The sequence below is a fragment of the Dermatophagoides pteronyssinus genome, unplaced genomic scaffold, assembly GCF_027571235.1.
Source record: "Dermatophagoides pteronyssinus isolate colony J.1.1.1.1 unplaced genomic scaffold, Derpt_VIB-CSIC_2022.12 sq0013, whole genome shotgun sequence".
Classification (NCBI taxonomy): domain Eukaryota; kingdom Metazoa; phylum Arthropoda; class Arachnida; order Sarcoptiformes; family Pyroglyphidae; genus Dermatophagoides; species Dermatophagoides pteronyssinus.
The window spans coordinates 941,095-968,859 of NW_027461537.1; the positions used below are offsets into that span (position 1 = coordinate 941,095).

Here is a 27,765-nt window from a genome sequence, read left to right on the forward strand (position 1 = left end):
ATGTCTAAGCTTCAGCCATCGAACAAAAGAATGTCTACTAAAAGATAAAAAAACTGTAAAAATTGTGGAAAATGTTTCTCGACGATTCAAACCGACAACTCTTTATCAGAATTTCAAATTCACATTAAATCATGTAAAAATTTGAATTCATCTTTAATATGAAGAGCAAACATCATCAATTCAATATTTCAAAGTCGTTAAACAAAAAATTTATTTTTCTACCATATAACTTACAATAAAACTCAAAATTTGTTACAATTTTTTTTATTTTATTCTTTTTTCCTTTTTTTTCTTTTTTCAAAATATTAATAAAACTATGGAGTCAAGCTCCTAAAAAAACACCCAATTCACATCAGAATAAACGACAACGTTTTTCTGGATTCATTGGTGATCCAATCGAACAATTGAAACTTTCTGCAAATTTATCAAAGTTTTGTAAGCATACATTGACACGAGATTCGGGGGGTGAATGTGAATCCCGAGTGAACCAATTATTTAATTGAGTTCGAGTAACAAACCTGCAATGAAACTATTTTTCCCAAGATTGATTCGATTATTATTTTGGAAAAAATATTTTATGATTTTTACCTGAGCTGTTGCTAGAAAAAAGATTTGTTCAACTGTCATTTTTTTGTCAACTAATTTAGGGAATAATTGCGGTTGCTTTCCAAGGTTTTGAATACGTTTCATTTCATGTTGATATGCCATATATGCTACACGTAAACCGCCATTATCAGCGACATCTTCACCTACAGTAGAATTATCTTGCGAAAGACCATAGTAATGTTCAGTGTAATTTCTATATTGTTCAATAAAACATTGTGTTTTATCATCATATTTTTTTTCAAATTTGTCTGTGGTCCATTCTCGCAAAGCTCCACTCTTATCATATTTAATACCAGTTTTATCAACACAATGAAAAATTTCATGGCCAATTATATAACCTAATTTAGCGTAATTGACATAAAACGGTAGTTCAGTATCAAATAATGGCAATCTTAATAAGATTGGTTTGATTTCTAGAGATGTTGAGAAAAATTTTCTAAATTTTATCAGTTCTAAAATGAATAAAGTCTTACCGATACTATTAGCCAACATGCTATAATAACCATTAAATATTAATGGTGAAAAGGAATTAATTCTAAAAAAAGAAATGATTTTTTATTAATCCAAAATCATTTGCTTATTTTTTCTTACCCTCGAAGACTGATAGAATCATTTCCCATCTTTCCAAACATTATATGTTTATAGTGTCTTAACAGTTTAGCATATGATTCATAATAATTATCTCCAAACATCGGATCAATCGAACTTTGAAGTCCATAAAATTCATCAAGTTGTTCATCAATCATAAACTTTTCAGGCAAACCGACAAAATCAATTATGCTCCGAAGTTTTTCAATAGCTTTTTCGCGTGTCTCATCATCAAATAATGTATTCTTTTCTATCGATTCAATTGCCGATTGTTTTAATTGGTTTACCATATGAATAGCTTTCAATTTCGAGCCAGGTTTCAATGAATAATCAACATATAAGCGTGCGATTGCAAAGCTTAATGGGAATTGATCAGAAAAGAAACTAACAGGACAAAATCCAGTCGTTTTTATATTGCTAAGAAAATATGCTATCGTTTTCAACCAAAAATAATTAAAAACAATATGTTTGGGAGTGTTTTCAATGAATTTGAGAGCATCAAGAAGCGCATCTTCAACAATAATAAGTTCATTATCATAGATAATCGAAGGGTTTTTCTCTTTCCTAAATGATTTTCCATAATTAAGTGTTATTTGAAAAAAACTTTCCCAATTCAGCCCAGTATCAGATTCAATTTCTTTCAAATGATACAATTTTTTTTCTCCAAATTTTAGCTTAAATTTAGTTAGCTTGACACTAAAATCGATCACTTCATTGCAAATTTTTTCGTATTCTTTTTCACTCTTTTCGTTTGTTTTGTTTGGCATCATAAATTCTAACAAAACTTTACAATTAAAAATTTGAAACTCCATAAAGCAAAAATCAATCTGTTAAGAAATGTGAATAGTGGTGACTTGAAACTAATGTAAATAATAATAAAAACACACCTGAATATAAAGATTAATCAACAAATAATACCCAACTCTGAATATTGGCTCATAACCAAATGCATTTGAATAGTGTGCATAAAAATCTAGCCAATTTATATTTATGGAGTTCTTATTCGATTCCAATGGCCATGATGAATTTGTTGAAATCGGTAGACCGTTAAATTGTTTATTGATTGCTTCTAAAATTTCTTCTTTTGTTGCTATTTTACTTGTTATTCTTGTGCATTGTTGAAAGATTCGAATAGCCAAATCTGTAGCTAGAGACCTAGATTTAACAATTTTTCTATTCGTCTTGTTTTTCTTTTGATCCCATCCTTTTTTAAGTATATATTCGACCTCATCACGAACTTTCTCAATCAAATCAGTAATATAACCTCTATCGGAAACATTCCGAATCATTGTTCCACATGCATATTGATGAAAGTTGTCACATGGATCAACTGAATTATTTATTAATTTCAGTACATTTTCACTATAATTATCACAGGTTTCAGTCATGCAGAACATGTCCATCGCTTTGTAAGGGGCAAGAGAGTTAAGAAAAAATTCAATTAAAAAAAGGATTTTAGCCTGAAAAAATACTTACCATTATCATGGTCGTAAATATGGTGCACAATATTGTTGAATAATAATGTTATCAACAATATGATCGATGAAAAAGATAGAATATTAGTTGTTGTTACTTTCATATTTATTAACTTCAACCAAATAATGTTATAATTACTACAAGGAATGTTTCTTTTAAATGAAAATTTAAAAAAATTAAAGATAAATTTATTCGAAAAATTAATTGAATTATTATTCTGATCCACATTGTTCTAATTAACCTAATTTTTCATGTGAAGTTTTTTTCTTAAAATATATGTTTCATAAATGTGATTATTCAATACAGGCATTAACAAATGAACCGCTTATCATCACCATAAAAGACAATGTTTTTTTTGGATTCATTTTCGATCAAATTGAACAAATAAATCTTTTGACAATTGTATTATTACCACATTATACATCGTTGATTAAAGTTCAGTTTCGATTTTCGAGAACAATTGAAAATTTTTGAAAATATTTCAAAATTTCCGAGTACAATATTTACACGATATTTATTTGGTGAATGATAATCATATTCAGCCGTTAATTTTTCATGATTTTTTGTTTCTTTTCTACAAAATAATCGTGCATATGATATGAAAAATAATTGGTCGATAGTGAAATTTGTTGATAAATTGGGCAATAATTTAGCATTTTGACCAAAATATTTTAATCGTTTATATCTTAAACGATAGGCTTGATATGCGATACGTATTCCACCATTATCGGCAATATTTTCCCCTAATGTTCTATAACTATTGTATAATTTTTTCCATTGATCATTGTGTTCATCATAAAGATGAATAAAACATTCAGTTAGATTTTCAAACTTTGTTATCGATTTATTTGTCCACCATTCTGTTTTAAAACCAACTTTATTATATGTCATACCGTTTTCATCTAAACTATGGGTAATTTCATGTGCAATTACATAGCCGAAAATTCCGTAATTTATATAAAACGGTAATTCTGGATCAAATATTGGTGAATTTAAAATGCTAGCAGCAATATCTACAAATAATAATCATCAACCATATTAGATATCGAAATTCATCAATCTATAACAATTATACTTACGGATCATATTTTTAAGGTTGATATATGCTGCATTGACGATTAATGGCGACCTTACACTTCGCATAACACAGAAAAAAACAGATATTAATTGAAATGGATAGGATGTCATTTTATCAAAAAAAAAAAAAAAAAAAAAAATTACGCAAATTTCCAACTGGATCGTTCTTTAGTGCGAAGTAAAATTTCTGTCGTAATAAGTTGCTTCATTTGAATAAATGCGTCGAAATAATTGTCAGGAATTTGATATTTTAATAAACCAAACATTCCAAAATATGCATCAAGTTCATCATCCATTAGGATCCATTCGGGAAAGGCAACATCATCAACAATAGCTCGAATTTTATCTATAACACGATTTTTGGTTTGTTTGTCAAGCCATTTATTTGTTTTTATTGATTGTATAGCAGCTTGTTTCAAATAGTTGATCATTTCAATTGTTTTCAATTTCGAACCAATTTTTAGCCATTCATCAATCCATATACGTGCCAATGCAAATTGTAATTCATATTTATCATCATACATAATTTCAAAACATTCATTCGCTGTTTTTGGTAATAATTTTTCTAATGAATATTCCATTGCTTTTATCCATAGAAAATTATAAAGAATATGTTTTGAATTTTCAGCAATATATTCAAATATTGTAACAAATGAAAATATTTTTTCAATACCCACAAAATCTTCATCCGTCCATTGTTGAGTGCTTATGTTGGTTTTAATTTGTTGACTATATAAAGTTAATTTATTTAAAAATTTTGTCATATTTCCTGGCTCTGTTCTATTATACAAATTTTTTAATTGTATCCTATAAAGTTCAGTATCATCAATTTCATCGTTAATGGCAGAAAGTATTGATTTTTCCATTTGTATGACTTCCATTATTGCCTGATAAATAACTTCATCCGATATGTTAATTGAAGGATAAAATGTTTTAATAATTTTTAATAATTCCTTAGGTCGGTCATTAAATCGCTGTTGATCGTTTGATGTTTCTAATATGAATCGATTGAAACAAAACTATTTTTTAAAAACAAAATTCCAATAAATGTCTTACATATAAAATTTTAATCATTTTTCATTTGCTTACGATGACAGAATCTCTATCCCATTCTATTTCACTCACTTCAAATTCGAAAATTGGACCAAATCCGAATTCATAATAAAAAATTGCATAGATTTCGATCCAATTATCATCAAAATATTGATTGAGAAGTTTTCTATCTCTTTTTTTAACAATTGGCCAATTCAATTCATTCGGTAATTCGAGTTTTGACCATTTTTCATAAAACTTTTTCTCAAAAGACTTTGAATATTTCGGTGGTGGTGTATTCTTGCAAAGCTGATAAAGTTTTACTGCCCATTCGACAGCTAATGAATTGGATTTGATGATTTTTCGATTAATTTGATTTTGTTGTATATCCCAAGAATTATCCAATACATAACCAAGTTGTTGTTCGACATTTAATTTCACTATAATCATTGGATCAATAAAATCTAGTTCTGATGGAATTTGTACGTGTCGAATCCAATTTCCGCAAACAAATTGATAAAAATCATCACATGGATTCACAGAATAATCAATTGAATTAAAAATTTCGTTTGTTAAATTTATACAAGCATCGTTACGGCAATTTTTTTGTTCTATCAAAATGAAATATTCAATAATTAATCAATCATAATCGTTTGCAAATTCTTTCATACCAAGTTCATAATAATAAAGAAATACATTGAATATGAATAGAGAACTAATCAAAACTATCGATCCATTCCATAACGAAATCATTCAAAAATATACTAAGAAAATAATTTCCTACACAAAACATAAAGCGAAGCGCAAAGAAATCAATTTGTAGTCGAATATATTGCATAATTGAGATTTATTGTTTAATCGAATTGATGAAATTGCAAAATTTTCTTGAAAAAAAACAATTTGTTTCAAAATTAAAAAAAAATTAAACAATATCATTAAAATCAAAATTAATTAATTGAATAAATTGTTCTGATTCAAGAACATTGAACAGATTACGAAATGGTAGATAACGTTTCAATGTTTGACAATTACCAATTATGATTAATTTGCGTTTAGCACGTGTAACAGCTACATTCAAACGACGTTCATCTTTTAATAATTCCGAATCAATAATTGGTTGTGTTTCATTTGGATTAATTGTTTCACCGGACGAACAGCTTTTGACACATGAATAAATGATAACATCCTTATCACGACCTTGATATTGATCCACAGTATTAATTTCTAAATGATTTTGTTCCAGAAATTGTTGTCCAAATAGTTCACGAATTTTATTCACTTGTCGTCGAAATGGTGAAATGATACCGATATTGTCGACATTAAAATTTGCAACATTTTTATCATTATTATTATTACTGTAAATCATTAATAATGTTCGAACAATATGTAATATCAATCGAGCTTCGAATTTATTAATGACAAAACTACATTTTGTATTATCATTATTTGTTGTGGATGAATCATTTTCATTAATAATCAATGATAGTGATCGTTGATGAGAAAAATTGTTACAACCACTATTATCATCATCGGATGTTTCGAATGCCGATTCAATCGAGCTTGTATCGATAAATATAACAGAATCATTTAGATCAGGACTAATTATTTTAGATAGATATGATGATCGATGTTCTTCAATTATGCGATTAGATTTGTCATTAATCAATAGATAATCTGATAATGATATTGTTTCAACTTGTTTATTAGCACATTTCAATTGATTATCATATGTTAATTTATTAGCCACTTGCATTATCACAGAATTCATACGATATTGGATAAATAATGGAAAGATTCGAATCGATTGATCAGATTTTTTATCTTTTTCAACATCTAATTCATTATTATCATCATAATGACCAATATCTTGTTTACCTGATGTGTTCAACAATCGTGAGAACAGACTTTCATCTAGACCATTCTGTCGTGCATATGGGCTTTGTACAACAGGTGGTAATTGTTTTTGATCACCAACCAATACAAAATTATGACAATTAAATAATGGGCCCAAAGACGTACATAAAAATACTTGACTTGCTTCATCGATAATACAAAAATCGAATGTTCGTTTCTGAAACAATGGATGATTGAACACACCTAAACAGGTAGCTGCTACGACCGGTATAGTTGAATAAAAATGATTCAATGCGGTGATATTTTCTGTTTCCAGCCATTTTTTTGTTCGATCATGATCTGAATATTTCAACAATTGTGGATTGATTCGTAATGTCGGTCCCATTCGAACAAAATCAACATTCTTATCATTTTCATCATTAAATCGCACTAGTTTCATTAGAATATTATCAACAGCAACATGTGTATAACTAGTGACCAGTATGGAATATCCATGTTCCACAAGAATCTGAATCAAAGAGACAATAGTTTGAGTTTTTCCCGATCCTGGACTTCCGAATATTAGAGAACATTTAGTTTTTAATATGCCTAGAATGCAACGTTTTTGTTGTATATTCAATCCCGATAATATTGGTGAATTGTATAGCTGATTATAGGTACCAAATTTATAACCATTCATATTTGATTTCGGTATTCGACCATGTATAATTATTTCACGAAGTTCTCGTGCTCTAGCATCATCAGTTTCACTATACATTAATCGAAGAAGATTGGAAAAATTGATTAACATTGCACGATTACTTATGTTTTTGAGAAAATCAATACGATAAACAGCTTGAGGATTCATTATGCAAGCATCTTTTTCCAATTTGATAATTATCTCCGTTGTATCAGTCGAAAATGATTCAATCTGTCCAATCATAATGCATAATTGACGGCAAAAATTTCCATAAATTTCAAATGTTTTTGTCGAATTGATAAGCTCTTCGCTAATGACAGCACGACGTCCTTCTAATAAAGTAAGATTCATTTTGATATCATTATTTAAGGAAAACAATTTTGATGATAACATCGTCGCTTTTGGATTGCGATGAAAAATGATTGTTCGTTCATCTTTGAATTTAATTTTCATTTTACTCAAACCGATACCAAATTTTTCACATTCCTCCGAACGGAAATTCCAGAAATCAACAAATTCCTCTGATGCCATACAAAATTGTCGTTCAATTTCCAATAATTCCAACATGTTAGAAAAAAATTCCATTTCACGACCTTTAAGGTGCGCTGTAATTGTGGAGGAGAAATGTGAATCATTAGGATTGTCAAAAAGACTTTGATCGAAACATCGATAAATCAATGAACAATCGAGATTATGTTCACATCGGCGACAAGTTCGTTCAGAATTTAATGTTGCTGGACCTTTCATGACTAAATCTTTCTTGTTTGTTTCATCGATAATGCCCAATTTATCGTAGAAGCGGACGAATTTGTTTCGTAATAAAATTAAATCACGGAATACATTATGATTGGTTGGAATATGTTCAGTTTTTGCGTCATCTTTTAGGTAAAGAAGATAACCACCAGATGATTTATAATTAACATATTTATCAGTCATTATGAATGAATAAAGAATTACTTGACCCATATGTGATGATGAAAATGAATGGCGACCGGTTTTTAATTCCAATGGAATCAGATTCGAATATTTTGTCATATTATTTTTATCTTCAATAATTACTTCAAGACTTAAATCAATTTTACCGATAAAACCATATTTGGTTGACCAGATAGTATTTTCAACGTCATGTAAACGCTGAATGGAGAATAATTTTTTATAATTATTCGATTCATTACCAACATAAATTTTAAACCAATTTGAAATTGAACGTATATATGGTTTCACTTCTTGCATCAAATCTTCACGAGTCATATTCAAACCATACAATTCTAATGTATGATTAGGAATAATTTTCAGAAATATGTTCTCGATTTGGGAAACATCATATTGCTGATGAAGGAAACATTCCTGAAAAATTTCATGTACAATTGTACCAATTAGTAATGCTTTATTTGGTTCACCAATTATTTCAAACATTCGTGAAAGCCACGCTTTTCGCATGCAAAAACTTGCCGCCATTAATGTTGTAATCGGGATTAGAACATCGGGTCGAACAATTATTAAGCCATTTAGGTTATCAATAATAAGAGTGGAATTATTTTCAATTTTTGGATCATATATATTGACAAATTCTTTGGGTTCGATTGTTAAATTTTTCCAAAAATCCCGAAGAATACATACAAATTTATCGACATTATCATTAATAGAAAATGTAGACTCTAATCTGAGAATAAGTTCATTATCATTTAAATGATCAGAATGTGTCACCAGAAATCTGGTGGGAATTTTTTTCGGGCTCATTATTCGACGAAAAATTGAAAATGATGATGAAATAATGAAATCCGCGCTTTTTCCCAAGTCAACTCGACAGATATCCAACGAGAAAGTTCGACTATTTAAATCCATCGGCTATTACCACCTGAAAGAATCTGCAAACTATCAAACACGTGTTCAGCGTTTGCTTGTAGTTCTTTAAGTTATTTAAAGTTCTTAAATCAAATTATTTTTGAATCTTCACAATGGCTCGTAACATTAAAGGTAAAAAAGCGTTAAAGAAACGTCCAATCGCTTATATGACACGCGGTGAAGCTTTACAAAAGTTGCAATTATCATTAAAAGATTTCCGGTAAGTTTGTGATGAATATATGTTCATAAAAAATACGAAAAAATCTTAATGTCTTTTTTCTAGTCGTTTATGCATACTGAAAGGAGTATATCCAGTCGAAGCAAAAAAGAAAAAATCTGGGAATACTTCGCAAGCTAAAACCTATTATCTTCGAAAAGATATCTTATATCTAAGCCATGAACCAATCATATGGAGATTTTGGGATTTCAAAGTTTGTAGTTTTTGATCAAATTCATTGATGATATGAAATTCTCAATTTTTTTAATTATTCAGATATTCATGAAACGTATGGCCAAAGCAAAAGGTCGCCGAGATAATGAATGGGTACAACGAATACGTGAAAATAAACCATTTTATAAATTGGATCATATTGTAAAAGAACGTTATCCAACATTGATTGATGCTCTTCGCGATATGGACGATGCTTTATCAATGTGTTTCTTGTATGCGATGTTTGGCAAATCTAAATCCCTACCACTTGAATTGATTGAATTAAGTCGCCGTTTAACACTGGAATTCATGTATTACGTGATGGAAACGAAATCTTTGCGAAAATGTTTCATCTCAATCAAAGGCTATTATTACGAGGCGAATATTATGGGTCAAACTATTCGATGGGTTGTCCCACATCAATTCGTAATGAATCGAGTTCCGGACGTGGATTTTCAAGTGATGAAAACTTTCACAGAATTTTACGTAACACTTTTAGGTTTTATAATCTATAAACTTTATGTTTCAAATTCATTCATATATCCACCAAAATTTTTCGAAACTAAAAAAATCAAAGAAAAGAAAAATGAAGATGAAGTGGATGATGAAGATGAAAATGAGAATGAATATGATTCGGATGACACTATTGCAGCATTGAATCTTCCTTTAATCAATCAAGATAATCAAATCCTTGATGAGCAAGCAAAAATTGATAATTTTGAAACAGAATTAGGTAATGATGATGAAGAGATCAAATTCGGTTCATCAGTGATGACATTTCATCAGCTTCAAAAACTACAGAATTTATTTGCCGGATTAAAATTCTTCATAAATCGTGAGGTACCACGTGAAGCACTCTGTTTTGTCATACGATCATTCTCTGGACAAGTTTCTTGGGATCGAAATCTATTCTCTGGTGCTACATTCGATGAAAATGATGAACAAATCACGCATCAAATTGTTGATCGTGAAATTCCTAAACGTTTCGTTAATCGATATTATATTCAACCACAATGGGTTTTTGATTCGATTAATTCTCGAAAATTATTACCGGTTCAAAATTATTTTATCGGTACTAAACTTCCACCACATTTAAGTCCATTTGTTGAAGAAAAATCTGGAGATTATATTCCACCCGAAAAGGAAATGTTTGAAAATTCTAAACGTATCAACGTTGAAGAAGATGAAGATGATCATATGTCCAATGATGATGACGATGATAATGTTGGTGATGAACAATCAAACCAAATTGATGATGATGAAAACAAAAAGCAAGAACCTGAAATGATGGTGAAGAAAAGTAAACCAATTGAAATAGATCGATTTAAACAAACAAAACAGAAACAAGATGAAGAAAAACGTTTACGTGTAATGATGATGCCAAAGAAACGTAAGAAATTATATGATTTAATCATAAAAAACCAGAAAAAACAAAATCGTGAAAATGACCGATTGCAACGAAAACGACAAAATTATGATGAACGTCAACGACGACAATCATCATTTAATAAAAAAATGAAACATGATTGAATGTTTTTATTTTTTTCGTATTTTATTTTTAATAAAATTTTTCGCAAACAAAATTTAATTCTATTTGTAAAATGTATTTGTGTGTGTGTATGAGGTATGCATGTATCGAGAAAAAAAATGAAAAGAGATCAAATACAGCGAATAATTGAATTCTGATACAAAAAAAACGAATCGAAATTGTAAAAAAATGAAGAAAAAAAAGTAATTTGAATAATATGAATAAATTTTATTACAAATTCAATTCTAATAAAATCAATCAATATTGATGATCGAATTTGAATCATTCATTTGAATCTTTATCGCTGATGTTGGAATCTTTCGATTGCGATGTCGATGTTGATTTTAATGAGGACATTAACGCTTCAATCAATGGTGAGTCATTTGGTTTAGCCGTAGTCGATATGGTTGAAATCTGATTTGTCGATGATGATGATGACATTGTTGTTACGTTTGAATATTGAAGTTGTTGTGAATCAGCTTGTTTAGCTGCAGCGCTTAGAATCGAACCTAATGTAGCGCCTGATGTTTGTGTTGCTGTCGTTATTTTATTCGAAACAATATGTCGTTGTGATTGTTGTTGATTGTTCGAAGCAATGGCTGTATGTTGACCAATATTAATCAATGATACGGCTGTTCCAGAAGTTGTTTGAGCAATTATATTGGAATTCTGTGGATTTGAAGATTGCATTAAAACAATTGGTATAGCTTTGGCTGAAACATTCGATGAAGCTAGGCTACGAAGAATTGCGGCATTATTTGCTGATACTGTTGTTGTTCCTTGTTGTTGATGTTGATCATGTGATGATGATTGTGATAATGCTGCCACTAAAGCGGATGTTTGCTGTTGACTAGTACTTGGTACGGTAACTTGTTGAATACCAATCCCACTCCCAGTTGTTGTCGATGATGATGGATTCTTCAATGTCAACGTACTCAAATGAACAGTGTTTGATTGTGATGATGGTGATGATGACGATGATGATGATGGCGAATGACCAGTAGCCGCAGTTCGAATGGCAAATGTCAAAGTTTGATTAGCATTTGTTGTCGATTGATTACTACTAACCACTTGATGTAACAATGTAGGCGATGAAGATATTGTTGTTGAATTAGGACCACCACTACCAGCAGCACTACCATGTCCACTAATGATGATATGTCCTTTTGGTGTATGAGTTATCTGAGCATTTTGTGAAAGATTTATGGAAGATAAAGTTCCTTGTTGTTGATGTTGTTGTCCAGTTTGTTGCTGTTGTTGTATGGCAATTGTTCCAGCTGATGTTGGCAGTAATTTTATAGTTGTCGCATTCACTGATGAATCATTCGATGATACGGCAATAAAATGTTGTTGTTGACTTGTACCGGATGTTGATGTAGTTGTTGTTGCAGTAAGAGCTTTTATCGATGCTGGTAAATGTTGTTGTGATGTTAGAATATAATTTGTTGTGTTTGATTGTTGTTGTTGTTGTTGTTGACCAGTAATATTTGTATTTCCGCTTATGGTGGTCGTCATCGTTGTCGACAATGACTATATCATTATATGAATCACAATGAACAGGAACACATATCAATCAAATAATTAATAAATCAATGTCAAATCATATTGTATTGGGAATATAGGAATATAATCTCAATCAGTTTAATAAGAAATGGTTTACTATAATTGTTTCCAGTGTTGTTGTTTGAAAAAAAAACGAAAGAAAAAAAACAAAACAGAAAAAGAACATGCTAGAACATCAATCATTTGGAGATGTAAAAATCTTTTTTTTTGTTCAAATATAGATGCAAACACAAAAAAGGAAGAAAAAAAATTCCAAATCAAATGAAAAAGTAAGATGAAAAAAAAAGATAAATGGAAATAAGAAAAATACCATCACCATCGTATGATATGAAAACAAAACAAAAAAAAAAGAAAAAAAAAGAAAGAAAATTAAAAAAAAACAAGAAAATAATGATTTATTTATCAAAAAGTGTTGCGAATGGAAATTTTTTCTGAAAAAAACCGAAACCAAATTTAATTTTTTTTAAGTAATGATAGTGGTGATTATAGTTTTTGTTTGTTTGTAAGTTTGTTTAAAATTTTCAAATTTAAGTATGTTGGATAATGAAGGGAACGCAATTTGTTGATCAATTAATTGAATAATTAATTTCATTGTATTATGAAAATATGAGAGGATATAATGTGATTTAAACATAGGTGTGAAAGCAAAACAAAAATTTCAAAGATAGAAATTGATTTGTATTGTTTGAATTGGTCAGTTTGAGGATGATGCGGAAGAAAAAAAAAGTTGATAGCGATTCAAGAGGAAAAAAGATGAATTGAGAGGGGGCCATGATCATGCATTCCGATTCATCTATTCAATTAATCCATTCATTCAAAAGGAAATTAATTAAAATAAAAATACAAAACATGCGATAAATAATTTCCATCATCCAAAAATAAAGGATTATTAATTTTGGTTAATATTTCGATCTTGGTCATGTTTTCTTATGATAGATTCTTATTATTATCATCATCATTGCGATTACTATTGAAATCTTGTGTCTGTTGTGGATGTTTTAATTTATTTCTATTGTCTTTATTTGAAGAACCTTTTGTAATGGATAATAATGATTTAATTGTATCCGATGATGATGATGATGGATTAATACCAGTACCAACACTACTGTTACCAAATTTTCCTCCAACAAATCTAATTCGCTGAATTTTTGTATTACAATGGCTATTATTATTATTAATATTATTATCAGATAATGATGATGATGTAGATGATGATGAATGAGGCACTTGTAATTTAATCAAATTCATTTTGTTGCAATTACTTACATTGCCACTTTGTTGTTGATGTGCAGAACCAACAGAACTGCTACTTGGTTGTTGTACAATGATCGAACCTTTTAATGGTCCAGATTGTTGTAATGATAATGTTGCTGATTTGTTTTGTTGTGACTGTTGTTGTTGATGATGTTGTTGCAATAGTTGTTGATGTTGAACCGATGTTAATGTATGATGAGGACTTCCATTAGCTGATGATGTAACAAAATGAAAATTTGGCTTCGTTGCCGATGATGTTGATTGACCTGACGATGTTCCTTGTTGTTGTTGTTGAGATGAGAACATTGGTGTTATAATATTTGCCGAACGTTGATTATTATTAGATGATTGTTGGGATCCGTGTTGATCACCAACAACATTTATCGATTGTTGTTGTATCAGTTTTGTCTGTTGTTGTTGTAATTGTGCTTGTTTATTACCAGCGACATTCAATGGTTTTTGAATATAACGAACCTGACCGCTAGCTGATGATTGATTTAGAATTTTACTTGCTTGACTTGCTGGTATTGTAAATGTTTGTGCATTACCAGTGAAGGAATGAACCCCTTGAACGGTTTTGACGATATTTCCGGTCAACGTTAAGGATTGTTGTTGCTGTTGTTGTTGTTGAGCGAGCTGGACTTCATGTGATTGCATTGGCTGTTGTTGAACAAAAACATGTGATTGTTGTCCACTTGAAGTCATTATGCTAGATGTTGTTAATGTTGATGAAGTTTGTTGTGGATTTGAAACAGATACTAATGGACTTGGTTTCAATGATGCAATTGAAGCGGTAGCATCTTTTCGAATCGTACGGATATATGGTCCTTGTTGTGGATTGCCACCACCATTATTGCCGCTTATAGTTTTGATTGATGAAACTGGCGACAACAATTGATTTGATGCAGATAATATACATTGAGGTCCAATTATTGTATTGGTTGTTTGAGATGTATTTGTTGAACTAGTTATTAATGATGTTGCTAATATTTTATTATTACCAACACCTGAAGTAATTAACGATTGTGAAACTAATTGCAATCGCTGTGTAGGCTGTATGGTTGTTGTCGATGGAACCACACAACCACTTGTTGATTGTTGAGCTACTGCGGCACGTAATGATTGCATATGAATATGACGAACACCAGGAGATCCTTGCAATGCGGATGATGGATGATGTTGAGCAGCAACAACCTGTGGTCGAGCTCCTCCTCGAGAAACTAATAAATGATGTCTAAGCGGTTGTCGATTCATTTGATTTGATGATATCAATTGTGGTGTAACCTGTGTTAGATTAGCTGTTTGAGGATTTGATGATCCCGATGGACTAGAAATGGCCAAAAATTTATGCTGTTGTTGTTGACCTGATATCGAAACATTTACCGGCACTGCTTGGCTAGTACCAGTGTTTGATGTTTGTTGAATCATAAATTGCTGAGCCGTTGTAGCTTGTTGTTGTTGATTCAATTGATGAGTCAATGATACAGTATTTGTAGGATTCGTATCAACTTGTTGATGTTGAGGAGTACTAATCGTGGCAATGGAAGCGACTCCTTGTGATATAAGTCCCATGGATTGAGCTTGTGCCAATGATACATGATGGATGGCCGTAGATGATGATTGACCACCACTATTACTTTGTTGAAGAACTTTAGCTTGAATATTTGCGAGTGATTGATTTGAATCGGTAACACCACCGGAATTATCACCGCTGCCACTAACAGCTGCCAAATTCTGAAATTTTGCACCAGCTTTTGTAGCAGCTAAAAATTGTTGCACATGTGGCATGAATGTTGGTGTCGCCGTGTTTGCATGTGCCGACGGACCTGGCGAATTCAATATAATCTGTTGCTGTTGTTGTGGTTGAGGTTGCTGTTGACCGGAAGCCATAACAATAGTCGATTGTGGGTTCGCGGTAGCACCACTAACAGCAACCGTGTGAAATTGTTGCGATGGCATCATTTGCTGTTGTTGTTGCTGCTGCTGTGGCGGTGGTGTACCACTGGCGGCTACCGGTATATTATAAGCTCTAAATTGAGCAGGAAATACTGCTTTTGCCTGATGAAATTCTGCCATGACAGATTGCTGTTGCTGATGCTGATGCTGATGCTGTTGCTGTTGTTGTTGATGCTGGTGATGTTGTTGTTGCTGCTGATGCTGGTGATGTTGTTGTTGTTGTTGCTGCTGCTGTTGTTGTTGTTGTTGTTGTTGCTGTTGTTGTCGGGCAGCTAGTTTTTCACGATTAATACGTTCGGCACGACGAGCGGCAACTTCTTCAACGGTTATATGTCGATCGAAATCGATTTTATTATCTTTGAATATCTTAGTCATATCATATTTCTTTTGCTGTTTTTTGAACAATGATTTCGATGTTTGTGTTCGTTGAATTACGATCTGTTTGATCGCGGCAAATCGTCGATGCATTTGATTGGTAAACTCAAGATTATTATCAGTGATTGTTTTTTGCATCATATTCGATACTCGATATAATTGAGCCGTTAACATTTGTTGATTTAATGCTTGTGTTTGTTGCTTGGATGATGATGGATTAGTTTGAACAGTAACTGAATTTGGTATTTGACCAGGTGCGCCCATAATTGGTGGTGGTGGCATATTAGCCATAATTGGCATCATATTTGATGACATATGTGGTTGTTGAATCATTTGTTGCTGTTGATTCAAAGTTGCTTGTTTTGCCGATTTTTTCGATGATTTTGTCTGTTTCATTGTTCCCGATCTGATAGAATTCATCTGATCGTTAACAGAGCCCCCACCAATAACTCCGGGGACCAGACCAGTACCCTGAACACCAACCATATTACCACCAACTAAATTTGACTGATCATCTTTGTCGGTCATGATGCTTTCGAAATGGTAGCGACAAAGTTTTGAAGATCTTTTAAAACAATTAAATGCATTTACTTGATCAGCGACAAAATCCCAATTAGGTGTATGACCGGGATAGATTACGCTTAGATTGAATGGTAATTCTTGCATAAAAAGTAAAACATAAATAATGGAATAATCTTCATTGATTGTCCATTCGGGCATTCTATTCACAAATATATTCTGTTGAGATCGAGACAAAGCTGTCGAAAGATTTTGTATGGGCATCGAATCAATATTCGCTATAGCTTTGTTACTAATCGACACAAGATTCTGACTTCCAGGCCAAAGTTTTGATTTGAAAAGAAGAATTTCACGCCGATGACGACCAACAGAACGATCAAATAATGATTTTGGTATGTTGAATAAATCATCACTACGACGATGTCCACCTGATTTTGTAAGCGATGTTTGTCCACTAGATGAATAAGGATGTTTACGAGCTATAAAAAAATGAATTCCAAACAAACGAATTATTATTCAAATAATTATCAAATTTTGAAAAATAAAATCATACCATGTAATGGATCAATACGAATACGTTTATGTTCTTTAGGCATATAAACAGGCGGTAATTGTGATTCTGCCATAAGAGTTTTCTCATAAGAGAAACCAAATGAATAATCAATGTAGAAATCATTTTCATCTTGTGGTGGGGTAGGTGGTGCCCAGATCTATTAATTGAAAAAAAAAGGAATTTGTCGTGTTTTTTTTAATCAAAATAAATCATAAAATTCCAATAGGATTTCGAATGGAAAAAAAAGGAATAGTAAATAGGGGAAAAAGGGTCGAAAACAAACAAATGATATTGCTTGTTGAAATTAAAACACAAAACACGAATGGAAAAAATAAGAATTTATTTTGCAATTCAAATTTCACGATTATCATCATTATATTTATTTTACACAGCCACAAAGAATCCAAAAAAGAAATTCGGAAAATGATTATGGTGATAGAAAACATACAAAAAGTTGTTAACAATCATCATTATCAATTGTTGTTGTTTTTTTTCTGTCATTGTCGAATCACACAATTTTGATTAATAAAAATTTAGCAATAATCAAAGAAAAATAATTGTAATATTTATAATCATTATTATTTATTTACAATGATAATAAATCATTAAAAGATTGATAATATAGTGTCTCTATATAATATGTGGTGTGTGATGTATATTGATTTTTTTTTTTTTTTTGAATGAAACTATTCAAAAAAACCAAAATAAATAGATCGATCAAAATCGTTTCGGTTTCTTAATCCCTAATCCTACACTAATCAATAATAACTTCTTACAAAAGATCTCACACATACATTATCGTAAGAACGAAATATATTTATACGAAAAATTTCATCAAATTATAGGGGGTATTATAGGAAAAGGAAGAAAAAGAGAAAATTCAATTCGAATGGGTACAACACTTACCGGCATCGGTTCGGAACAGTTGAACGACATGAACACCTGTTCGTAAAGAGATAAATAGCAAATGAGAGAAAAAAACAAAAGAAAACGAGAGACAAAAAGAAATCATGAGAATCAATCAATCAAACAAGTGAAAGGCATGAATTTTTTATATTTTGTTTGTGTGTTTTGTGTTTTCTATCATTTAAATGGAATGTTCATTCTATTTTCTATATACTTATACGGATGTTGCGGAAAAAAATTTGAAATTTTTTGTTTTTTAAATTTTTGAAAAAAATGAAAATTTGCGACTAACAAAATAATCATCAAGAATCGATGATGGCGATCAAACAACATTAAAATGTAGGATGAGGAAAAATATTTGACTTGTTGATAATCTCATTTCTACTACATGAATGTATGTGATTTAGTGGAAAAAAATGACAATTTTCTAAATTAAATCTTAATTTTTTTCTTGGATGTAAATGGTGTGTGTGTACCCTGTCTAATTACCGATAAAATAAGAAAATAAATGGAAGAAAGAATTTAGTCTTTTTAGTCTGTTTGTTTGTTTCTGTCAGTGTCAAGTATTTGATTTAAAATTCATGCCATTCACAAAAACACACACACACACAAATCAAAACAAAACAAATAGACATAATTCTCATGTTTTCTACGTTTTCTTTTTGAAAGATATATATTCTCTCTCGCTTTTTTTTTCTCTTGCTATCTCGAACTGATGCAGTCTAGAGAATTTGATATAGAAAGATAGGAAGATGAAAAAACAATGGGAAAAATGTAACCTAATGAAAGAAGGAATGAACCGAAACGATAATTGAAATCAATCAATTATTTTTAGTTTTTCGAATAAGTTTTTTTTTTGTTCAATGAATGGATGAGTATATGTATGATTATCATACAGAATTATTAAAATGTTAAGATAGAATCAAATTTTTTTTTGTGTATGATTGCATTGGCGTGTGTGTCTGTCTGTTTGTTTGGCTAAATTTATTTACACATTGAACAAAATATAATGAAAAATGGAAAAATTTAAGGAAAAGTTTTCAATGGTTCTATTCATGGTTCGAAATGAGATTCTCGAAAGTCAAATATTCAAAGATATGTGGGGCAAATACAACGAATAAGATTCCCCAAAAAAAAAATATTTCAATTAATTAAAATATATGATGATTACTCATAGTATCATTTGGTAACACTGGGGTATGTTTTGTTTCATTATCAATGATGATTTCTAAGATTTTTCGATGATGATGATGATGGTGATGATAAATTAGAATTGTTTCGAAGAATTCTACCACTATTATTACAAGCACGTTTCGGTGATGATAATGTACTATTCATTTGATTGTGATTGTAGACATCACCATTTCTTTGTTCAATTTTGGTATTCATAATCAATGAAGATGATGATAAAGTTCGTTGCCGCGTACGAACAACGGTACTATCATTAACATCATTGACTGATGAATCTAATGGATTTACTGATTTTCTTTTAGAGCGATCATTTGTCATCGAATTGATTAAAGATTTCGATCTTGATATTCGTTTATCATTAGTACGGCTTTGCTTTATCGTTGTGGATAGATTATTGCTAGTTTTGACACGATTTCTATTTCTCATTCTATTAATCTGTTTTGATGATCGTCGAACATGGCGATTATTATCATATGAATTATCACTTTCAGAATCACTATCTGTTTCGGATTCTGAATCATCGTCTTCACCATCATCTTTACCCTCATCACCATCATCATCATCACCATCATCATCATCATCATCATCATCATTAGTAACATCAGCAACAGGTTGTTTAGAGCGACGGTTTTTTGAGTTCTTATGATTACTACTACTATTATTGAGTTGATTTTTTCGTTGATTTCGATTATTTTTGATGTTTTTGTTTGACCTTCGAGTTGTGATATTACGTGAAAGTTTAGTATTTCGCCTATTCATAGCAATCTTATCATTGTTTTTGTGAGTGTTTCTGTGAATTAAATGTGTATGTTGATCATTGTGGTTAACCTTTGAAATGGAACAATTGTCTCGAGAACATGTCATAATGGAATCTTCTAATTCTTCTAATTCACGTTTACGTAATTCTTCTTGATCTTTTTTCCAATCATTTATCGATTTTTGCCATTGTTTTTTGGTCTCTTCCATCTCTTCCTGCAACGAAAATTTATTAGATTTGATAAAATGAAATGAACAAAAAACTCACATCTGCTTGTTTCAATTCATGGAAATCTTGGGCACTTTCAATAAATTTCAATGCATATCGTTCAACTGGAGTGAGCTTCAGGAACAATAGAAAAAAAATACTTTTAGATATTTGATCAAAACTTTGGTCATCATATAACATACCTGACAGATCAATTCTTCAATCTGTTCTTCTTCGGGACTCTTTTCATCAGGAATGTCTTCAATCGGAATGGTTTCATCAAATTCATCCAATTCCGCTGCAACTTCGGCACGTACAATTTTAGCTGCTGTAACATCATTTTCTTCTTCAGCCGTACATAATGCCTGTTCAAATGCTGCATTCGGTATCGGTGCCGATGATGACGTCATAACGTTATTGTTTGAAGTTGAGGATGGGATAGGAGCAGGATCAACAGCCGAACAATCGTCAAGTTCTACGACTTCAACGGGTTCACTAATGGTCGGTTCTTCATTCATATCTTGTTCACCACCAACATCGAATAACTCTTTTATGGCAGTTTGTTTGAAAAATGCAGTGGTGAAATTGCCTTCTTCGATAGCTAAATCACCCAACATTTTCTTTTGTTTAGCTTTTTTCAGTATGTTCTCTTCGACCGTTCGTTCACTGACCAAACGATAAATATGTACATCACGTGTTTGGCCAATACGATGACAACGATCTTGTGCTTGTGCATCCATTGTTGGATTCCAATCACTATCATAGAATATCACAGTATCGGCACCTGTCAAATTGACACCAATGCCTCCGGAACGTGTGGATAAGATAAAACAGAAAATTCGCTGATCTGCATTAAAACGCTCCATTAATGCTTGTCGTTGATCGATTTTGGTAGTACCATCCAAACGTAGATATGTATGGCCATGATAATTTAGAAATTGTTCCAGAATGTCTAACATCCGTGACATTTGTGTGAATATCAATATACGATGACGTCCAGATTTCAATTGCCATAAAAGTTTATCGAGTATTTGAAGTTTACCACAATCATACTGTATTAACCTTGCTTCGGGTAATTGAAGACTAAATTGAACTCGAGGAATCGTGAGCAAATCAAATTTATCCATGGAAATTTTTTGTCTTAAATCGTCTATTAAAGTGGATCTATCAATTTTCTGGTAGGATTTAACATTTGACAAGTTGAGACGCGGAACTGGTGATAGAACACCGGGAACGGCGAAAATAAAACATTTCATTAGCTCTTCGAGATTCTTGGCCAATGAATTCGGTGAATCGACCAATTGAATAAGATTTTGAGTGATGTAATAAAGATCATTCCGATCAAATTCTTCACCATCTTTAAGATGCTGACTTCGACGAACTAAAGTCAAACCGTTGATAAATGATGAGCCAAATAGCATTTTCGAATATCTGACTTTTTTATCTTCATCATTTTCATCGCTAATTTTATTCCACGGAATAAAATTAACGATTCCTTTGAGGCCAAAAAAATCAAATAATTCGAAAAAATCTGTACAATATCGAGCGAAACCTTGACAACGTGATTTATTGTTTAATGCTAGACGTCTCAATTTTTCACTAAATAATGTTTTTAAACGTTGAACAGTTTCTTCACAAGCGTATTTTCCATTACCAAATAATTTATCATGATTTTCTTTAGATTCATCATTACATTTACGAATTTCGATGTTAACATTATCGCGATCAATTTTAGGCGAATCACGCGATCCAGGATTGATATAGATATGTGCTATATTGCAGAAAATTTAAAAAAATTTAAAAACTTGTTAAAGAAAAATTTAAACAATACTTACAATAAAAATTGATGATTTTCTTGTCAGGTGAATTAACATTGATTTGGGGTGATTTTAGCAGTGCTTGATTATTGTTTGACGTAGAAATGACTTGAATAATGAAAAAATATTAAAAGAGAATGAATCATTTTACTTGTTACTTACCCTTTGAACTTTCAAGACTTTTAATTCGAATCTGATTGTTTGTCGAACGAATTAATGGCTTATTAGAATTATTGTTAACAACTGGAAATATATGATTGGAAAGTGCCAATTGTGGTCTCAGATGATTAGGAGTGTTTGATGATGAATTCACCATACGAATATTTCTCATGAAACGATGGAAATCTTTATAATCACTGAGGCGAACGTAAATCTGATCCTCTTTTTTGTTGATCACATCTTTCATTTTGAACGCATCATAATAACGTTTTAATATTTGCGTTTGCTTATATGAATCATTTAGCAGATGAGAAAATAGTAGATTCAAATGTGAATGAAGATTAATTTTTTTAAGTGGATCATGGTCTTTGATGGTGGTGAATATTCCTGGCAAATCCATTTGTAGACCATCATCGATGAACGGTGAGATGGTTTTTCTTACTTCGAACAGATTGGGATGATTACAAACTTTTCGCAATTGCATTAATATGTTGATCACACTTAGGAAATTGCCACTTGCCAAAGTTTCTTTTGTACTGCAATTGAAATCAAGCAAAATGTGATTATAATGAAATTTTGATGAAAAAAATCTTTATAACTTACTTTGCCAATGACATATACTCATCGTAAAGGAATCTTTGCCTTTTAGACAATGGACATCGAACAATATGTTCATATTTTTTTGGCAATTGTTTTTCGACATCACGTTTCAATCTTCGTAGCAAAAATGGCCTCAATACTCGATGTAAACGCCTTATCAAATCTTCATTATAATCACTTTGGCCTTCAATCATACCGGTCATTGGTTTGTCAAACCATGTTTTGAATTCACGATGTGATTGAAATTCTTTGGGCATTAAAAAATGCATCAAGGACCACAATTCCATAAGATTGTTTTGTAACGGTGTACCGGTCAATAGGAGACGATTTTTAGAATTAAAATTTAATAACATTTGCCATCTTTGGGATTTAAAATTTTTAATATTATGAGCTTCGTCTAATATAAAATACACCCATTTTTGACGCCTAAATGATTGATGGTCTTGTATCACAAGCTTATATGAGGTAATGCATACATGAAATGTATCTGGTTTTGTCCAGCCTTTCCGTTTTAGACGACGTTCTTTTGGATTCCCAAAATAGGTCATTATCTTCATTGCCGGGCACCATTTTTTGAATTCCATTTCCCAGTTGAGCATAACACTTGTTGGCACAACAATTAAATGTGGTCCCCAGATGCCTTTCTCGCAAGCCAAATGCGCAATCAATGCGATCGTTTGTATCGTTTTACCAAGACCCATTTCATCAGCAAGAATTCCATTGAGATTTTTCTCATACATAGCAACCAGCCAATCAAGACCAATATGTTGATATTCACGAAGCTGATATTTGAGCAGAAATGGTACTTTATTGATTACTTGTACTGATGAAAAAGTATTTCCTTTAGGTTGGATACTTTGAGCACCGGCAGCAATATTATTCAACTCATCATCCGTTGTTTCAGCTTTTTTATCATCCTTAAAAAATCAGAATTTTATTAATGAAAGGAAAATAGTGGAATTCAAACATACCTTTTTGTCATCAGGTTGAATCAAGAAACTACTATCAACATTATCATTTTCATCAAAATCAGAATCCTCATCTGAATCGTCGGTATCTGCCTCTTCCTCGGGCTGATTATTATCAATTTCAGATATCATTGATTCATCATCATCATCTTGTTGTTTTTTCATAGCACTAGTTTCATCTTCAGAATCAGCTGTCTCCAAATCATCATCATCATTGTTTTCCGTTTCATCATCAACCGTTGTAATATCATCATCTTTTTGTTGTCCATGTTTATCGTCAAGCTTTTCCTCAGTTTTCTGATGCTGTTTTTGTAGTTGTGAGAGATCAATATCATCAGCATCAATATTATAATACTTGGCCAATAACTGTTCAATGGGCATTTCGGATTCGTTTGATAATGCATTGATTTCATCAGCATAATCAGCTTGCTGACAATCTTTTTCTTCTTTGGCAATAGTTTCTTCATCATCATCCGAACAAATACTACCTTGTTCAAATTCTTCGTCCTGATCATCGATATCTGATCGTTTTTCATTTTTTGATTGTTTATGGATTGAAAAATCGATTTTCGTCACACCCGATTCTGATGGATCAGCTTCTGAACATGTTGATGATGCTTTGGATGTTTTATGAGGTACAATCAATTCTTGAGCTAATTTTTCAGTTAATAAATCGGCCTTATCTACAATGAATCGCAATTGCATATCATGAATCTTTTTACGTTTCTCATTCAGTTGCACTTCTTGTTTAGCTTCAACAACTTTTTCAATTTCAGCCCAAAATTGTTTAATCATCTTGGACATATTTGATGCTATACGCTTCAATTTTGATTGTTCTTCACGTTCAATACGTTCGGCTTGACATTCTTTTGATGCATGATATTTCAGCGATAGCCGAGCACATTTCTTTGCTGAGTTTCGTTTCCATTTACGTTCCTGAAAAAAATCAGCTGCCAACCATTGCATTTCTTCCAATAGATAATCCCAATGAGTTTTACAACGTGGTGGTTCATGTACTTTAGGCAATCGTCGTATTGACCATACACCATTTTTTCGAAGCTCAGCAATACGTTTCATTACATAAGCTTCTTTTTTAGCTCGTTCAACCATTTGTTCGGTACTGGATTCATTATCTAATGATGAAGAGATCGAAAGCTTTTTGGCCACTGCCAAAGATGTTTTGATGTTACTACTGTCGGTGATATCGTTAGCGATTGTGGTGGCATTATTAGGGTTAGGTTCATTGATGATTGTATTGGACATATCATTTACATTCAATATACTTTTAGGACTAGCAACTTGAGAATTATCATCTAATAAAGGTAATGATGATGATACTGTTGAATTAGATTGATTCTTACCCGAAGAATCAATCAATGTCATTGTCGAAACAATTGATGATTGATGAATTGGTTCGGATTTTATGGACGTTGTTGTTGACATTGATGACGATGGAGGTTCATTAACACCGGATGTACTGATGATGTTTGTGGATGTATGACATTTACCGGCATCCGTTGAACCGATCGTTGATGGTGTAAGAGGTGGTGTTATCGTTATCATAGCAGAGGATACGGTCGTAGCGGTTAAATGTTGAATCATCTCTAATATATCATCATAGAATAGCTGAGGATTTAATTTTGTCAAAAGACGATGTGCACATGGTCTAGAATGGTCATCATCGTCATAAGATTCACAAATATAAACAAGCTGTTTAGCTAAACCGATGGGATCGAGACGTTTTTTCATGGTTGGATAATCGATATAGATTCCAACATTATTAACCATGTAATAATATTCTTTCATTTCTTCTAGCCATTCTTGTTCCATATCATCAAGAAGCTTTTCATAATAATCTAATATTTGAGCATCATTAACTTTATCATTATTTGAATTATTATCGATAATTTTATTATCATCAATTTCAAATGCCGATGGCGAATCACGTTGAACGTCGATATTTTTATCATCATTATTATTATCACAACCAATTTTAATACCGATTTCGGCAAAATTATTTGATGAAATAGATGTTGACATTATTGTTTCATCATAATCATTTTCGATTTTTATTCTCTTATTCGATGATGACGAGTTGGCTTTTGATATCTGTTGTTGATTATCTGTTCCGTCATTATCATTATCAGGAGAAGGTTTGCGTTTTGAACATGAAGATTCTAACGTTCGATCCTGATCAACAAGTACAATTCCACCATCCATATGTTTATCATCATTGATGGCTTTTGAATCGGATTGTTGACGAGATGATGATGATGACGATGATGTACAAACATCACCTGAAATTGTGGATGATTCCATTTTTATCGAACCACAATCAGGATCGTTTTTATTGTCCACCAATACTGATGATGATGGTTGATCATGATGAATATTGAATGATTGAGATTTGGTCACATCCGTTACTGTTGTTGTTGTAGTGGTGATGTTGTCGACAAGATTTGTTTCTTTTTGTGGCTGTGCCATTTGTTTGGCCTTAGCCAATGATGTCGATTTTCGACGGCCACAATCGACCCTGAATAGTTGATATTAGATTTATTCTGCAACAAATTTTTAACTGATTGAATAAAATCATAAATTTCTCAGGTAAATCTTTTTTCGTTTTTGTCGGATTTAATCTAATTTTGCAAACAAAAAAAAACTAAAATGAATAGTTGTTTAATCCGGTAACAAATATTCCGTCATGCTTAAAAAAATTAAACTATTATAACCAAACAAAACTGCATAATTTTCTCACCATTAAGAATTTTAAAACTAAACTTGAATTTATCAATAACTAGAAAAAAATGAACGAATCCGATTCTGTGTTTCGCAAAGAATATAACAATGTGATTATCATTTATTAAAAAAAATTATTTATTCAAATTTATAATACAAAAAACATTATTAATTTCTAATCAATTCTAAATGAATATTTTTTTTTCAAAAAAAAATCCCATTCAAAAAATCATTGATTCTTGAATTCTAATCTTCAATACAAATACGAATCATGCGGCGCCTTCTGAAATCCAAATTACAAAAAAATACAGAGAAAAAAAGATGGCGGGCCTCTTGGCTGCTAGTGCATGTCATCAATGAGCGGCTCTTATTTTTGGCTTGCTCACAATTCAATACACACAATGCTGCATAGCATCGTTAATCGAACACAAAAGGACACGCCGCACCGCACCACACAATACATTCAGCTTGACCAGTTTTTTTTTCGATATTAAAATAAAGGACAATTGTTTGACCCGAAAGAAATCGAATTTATTTAAAGATTCTTACCTTTTAACGATGAAAAATATAACACAGATAATATTAAGATTTCAAAATGAAAATATTGTTTTTATTTTAGATTTGATTTGAATAAAAAAATCTCACTAATCATTTATGATGGTTTCCAAAATCCACAGAAAAAAATTCGATTTTTTTTTCAATTTTTCCCTATTCGCACACACTATACAAACATTTTTCGTATATATTTTTTAGATTTGATTTTTTTTTCTCTTTTTTGCTGCTCATAATTTTGCTCATATACAACACACGCAATTGTCATGCATAGAGGGAGAGGTCGGAATCTTTGGCGAATCAATCGCTGTGTTATGATTTTATTGCTGAGAAAAAGAAAGTGAAATGTGTGATGTTTTTTGTTTAACCACATTTAGTGCACGAACAAATTTGTAGAAGTGGTTCGAATCACAGTGTAAAGAGGGTGTGCTCTTTTTCATTGGATCCAAAATCCAGGAAAGTTACTATTAAAAAAAAAAAATTCCAACAATGGTTTTAGTTTTTTACAAACGCATTAAAATTCACACACAATGCCAC

The 27,765-nt window shown here is 31.4% G+C and overlaps 5 protein-coding genes across 10 annotated transcripts; 1 reads left to right on the top strand and 4 right to left on the bottom strand.

Moving 5' to 3' along the window:
• Positions 1 to 135: 135 nt before the first annotated feature.
• LOC113790617 (neprilysin-1-like) lies at positions 136 to 2,884 on the bottom strand. 2 transcript variants are annotated; one of them, XM_075821902.1, is made up of 6 exons: positions 2,672 to 2,884; positions 2,082 to 2,603; positions 1,198 to 2,021; positions 1,080 to 1,141; positions 589 to 1,019; positions 136 to 529 (listed from the first exon to the last, which is right to left on the bottom strand). In XM_075821902.1, exons 1-6 carry the CDS (start codon positions 2,771 to 2,773, stop codon positions 353 to 355), a joined length of 2,118 nt encoding a protein of 705 aa, XP_075678017.1. In that variant the 5' UTR covers positions 2,774 to 2,884; the 3' UTR covers positions 136 to 352. The 2 variants fall into 2 exon arrangements, with proteins under 2 accessions (XP_075678017.1, XP_075678018.1); XM_075821903.1 differs by having other exon boundaries at positions 2,082 to 2,599; positions 2,671 to 2,884.
• LOC113790609 (endothelin-converting enzyme 1-like) lies at positions 2,837 to 5,579 on the bottom strand. 2 transcript variants are annotated; one of them, XM_027340298.2, is made up of 6 exons: positions 5,451 to 5,578; positions 4,837 to 5,390; positions 4,421 to 4,766; positions 3,892 to 4,330; positions 3,750 to 3,805; positions 2,837 to 3,683 (listed from the first exon to the last, which is right to left on the bottom strand). In XM_027340298.2, exons 1-6 carry the CDS (start codon positions 5,530 to 5,532, stop codon positions 3,079 to 3,081), a joined length of 2,082 nt encoding a protein of 693 aa, XP_027196099.2. In that variant the 5' UTR covers positions 5,533 to 5,578; the 3' UTR covers positions 2,837 to 3,078. The 2 variants fall into 2 exon arrangements, with proteins under 2 accessions (XP_027196099.2, XP_075678015.1); XM_075821900.1 differs by having other exon boundaries at positions 3,892 to 4,766; positions 5,451 to 5,579.
• Positions 5,580 to 5,607: 28 nt separating this feature from the next.
• Positions 5,608 to 9,169, bottom strand: LOC113790616 (DNA replication ATP-dependent helicase/nuclease DNA2-like). The gene has a single exon (XM_027340307.2). The coding sequence runs from the start codon at positions 9,155 to 9,157 to the stop codon at positions 5,702 to 5,704; it is 3,456 nt and encodes a 1,151-aa protein (XP_027196108.2). The 5' UTR covers positions 9,158 to 9,169; the 3' UTR covers positions 5,608 to 5,701.
• Positions 9,170 to 11,175, top strand: LOC113790618 (pescadillo homolog). Its single transcript, XM_027340313.2, has 3 exons — positions 9,170 to 9,377; positions 9,441 to 9,588; positions 9,651 to 11,175. The coding sequence occupies exons 1-3, from the start codon at positions 9,271 to 9,273 to the stop codon at positions 11,115 to 11,117; spliced, it is 1,722 nt and encodes a 573-aa protein (XP_027196114.2). The 5' UTR covers positions 9,170 to 9,270; the 3' UTR covers positions 11,118 to 11,175.
• On the bottom strand, positions 11,114 to 27,562 carry LOC113790613 (helicase domino-like). 4 transcript variants are annotated; one of them, XM_075821895.1, is made up of 13 exons: positions 27,226 to 27,553; positions 23,944 to 26,576; positions 22,976 to 23,889; positions 22,376 to 22,908; positions 22,232 to 22,321; positions 20,600 to 22,167; positions 20,457 to 20,531; positions 20,261 to 20,404; positions 18,242 to 18,277; positions 17,336 to 17,492; positions 14,407 to 17,261; positions 13,945 to 14,340; positions 11,114 to 12,645 (listed from the first exon to the last, which is right to left on the bottom strand). In XM_075821895.1, exons 2-13 carry the CDS (start codon positions 26,422 to 26,424, stop codon positions 11,398 to 11,400), a joined length of 10,497 nt encoding a protein of 3,498 aa, XP_075678010.1. In that variant the 5' UTR covers positions 26,425 to 26,576; positions 27,226 to 27,553; the 3' UTR covers positions 11,114 to 11,397. The 4 variants fall into 4 exon arrangements, with proteins under 4 accessions (XP_075678010.1, XP_075678009.1, XP_075678011.1 ...); XM_075821894.1 differs by having other exon boundaries at positions 13,945 to 17,261; positions 27,226 to 27,554; XM_075821896.1 differs by lacking the exon at positions 11,114 to 12,645 and adding an exon at positions 12,804 to 12,877 and having other exon boundaries at positions 13,945 to 17,261; positions 27,226 to 27,562.
• Between the last annotated feature and the right edge of the window lie 203 nt (positions 27,563 to 27,765).

Excerpts from the sequence above, each read along its gene's own strand:
- LOC113790617 (XM_075821902.1), bottom strand. The coding sequence starts at position 2,773 with ATGAAAGTAACAACAACTAATATTCTATCTTTTTCATCGATCATATTG. Across the intron at positions 2,604-2,671 it reads ATATTTACGACCATGATAAT|AAAGCGATGGACATGTTCTG; the intron begins GGTAAGTATTTT and ends CTTGCCCCTTAC. Across the intron at positions 530-588 it reads TTTTTCTAGCAACAGCTCAG|TTTCATTGCAGGTTTGTTAC; the intron begins GTAAAAATCATA and ends TGGGAAAAATAG.
- LOC113790609 (XM_075821900.1), bottom strand. The coding sequence starts at position 5,532 with ATGATTTCGTTATGGAATGGATCGATAGTTTTGATTAGTTCTCTATTC. Across the intron at positions 4,767-4,836 it reads GGGATAGAGATTCTGTCATC|TTTTGTTTCAATCGATTCAT; the intron begins GTAAGCAAATGA and ends TTTAAAAAATAG. Across the intron at positions 3,684-3,749 it reads CAACCTTAAAAATATGATCC|ATATTGCTGCTAGCATTTTA; the intron begins GTAAGTATAATT and ends TATTATTTGTAG.
- LOC113790616 (XM_027340307.2), bottom strand. The coding sequence starts at position 9,157 with ATGGATTTAAATAGTCGAACTTTCTCGTTGGATATCTGTCGAGTTGAC.
- LOC113790618 (XM_027340313.2), top strand. The coding sequence starts at position 9,271 with ATGGCTCGTAACATTAAAGGTAAAAAAGCGTTAAAGAAACGTCCAATC. Across the intron at positions 9,378-9,440 it reads TTATCATTAAAAGATTTCCG|TCGTTTATGCATACTGAAAG; the intron begins GTAAGTTTGTGA and ends TCTTTTTTCTAG. Across the intron at positions 9,589-9,650 it reads GGAGATTTTGGGATTTCAAA|ATATTCATGAAACGTATGGC; the intron begins GTTTGTAGTTTT and ends TTAATTATTCAG.
- LOC113790613 (XM_075821894.1), bottom strand. The coding sequence starts at position 26,424 with ATGGCACAGCCACAAAAAGAAACAAATCTTGTCGACAACATCACCACT. Across the intron at positions 20,532-20,599 it reads TTGAAGAATTGATCTGTCAG|CTCACTCCAGTTGAACGATA; the intron begins GTATGTTATATG and ends TTGTTCCTGAAG. Across the intron at positions 20,405-20,456 it reads ATGAATTGAAACAAGCAGAT|GAAGAGATGGAAGAGACCAA; the intron begins GTGAGTTTTTTG and ends TTTTCGTTGCAG.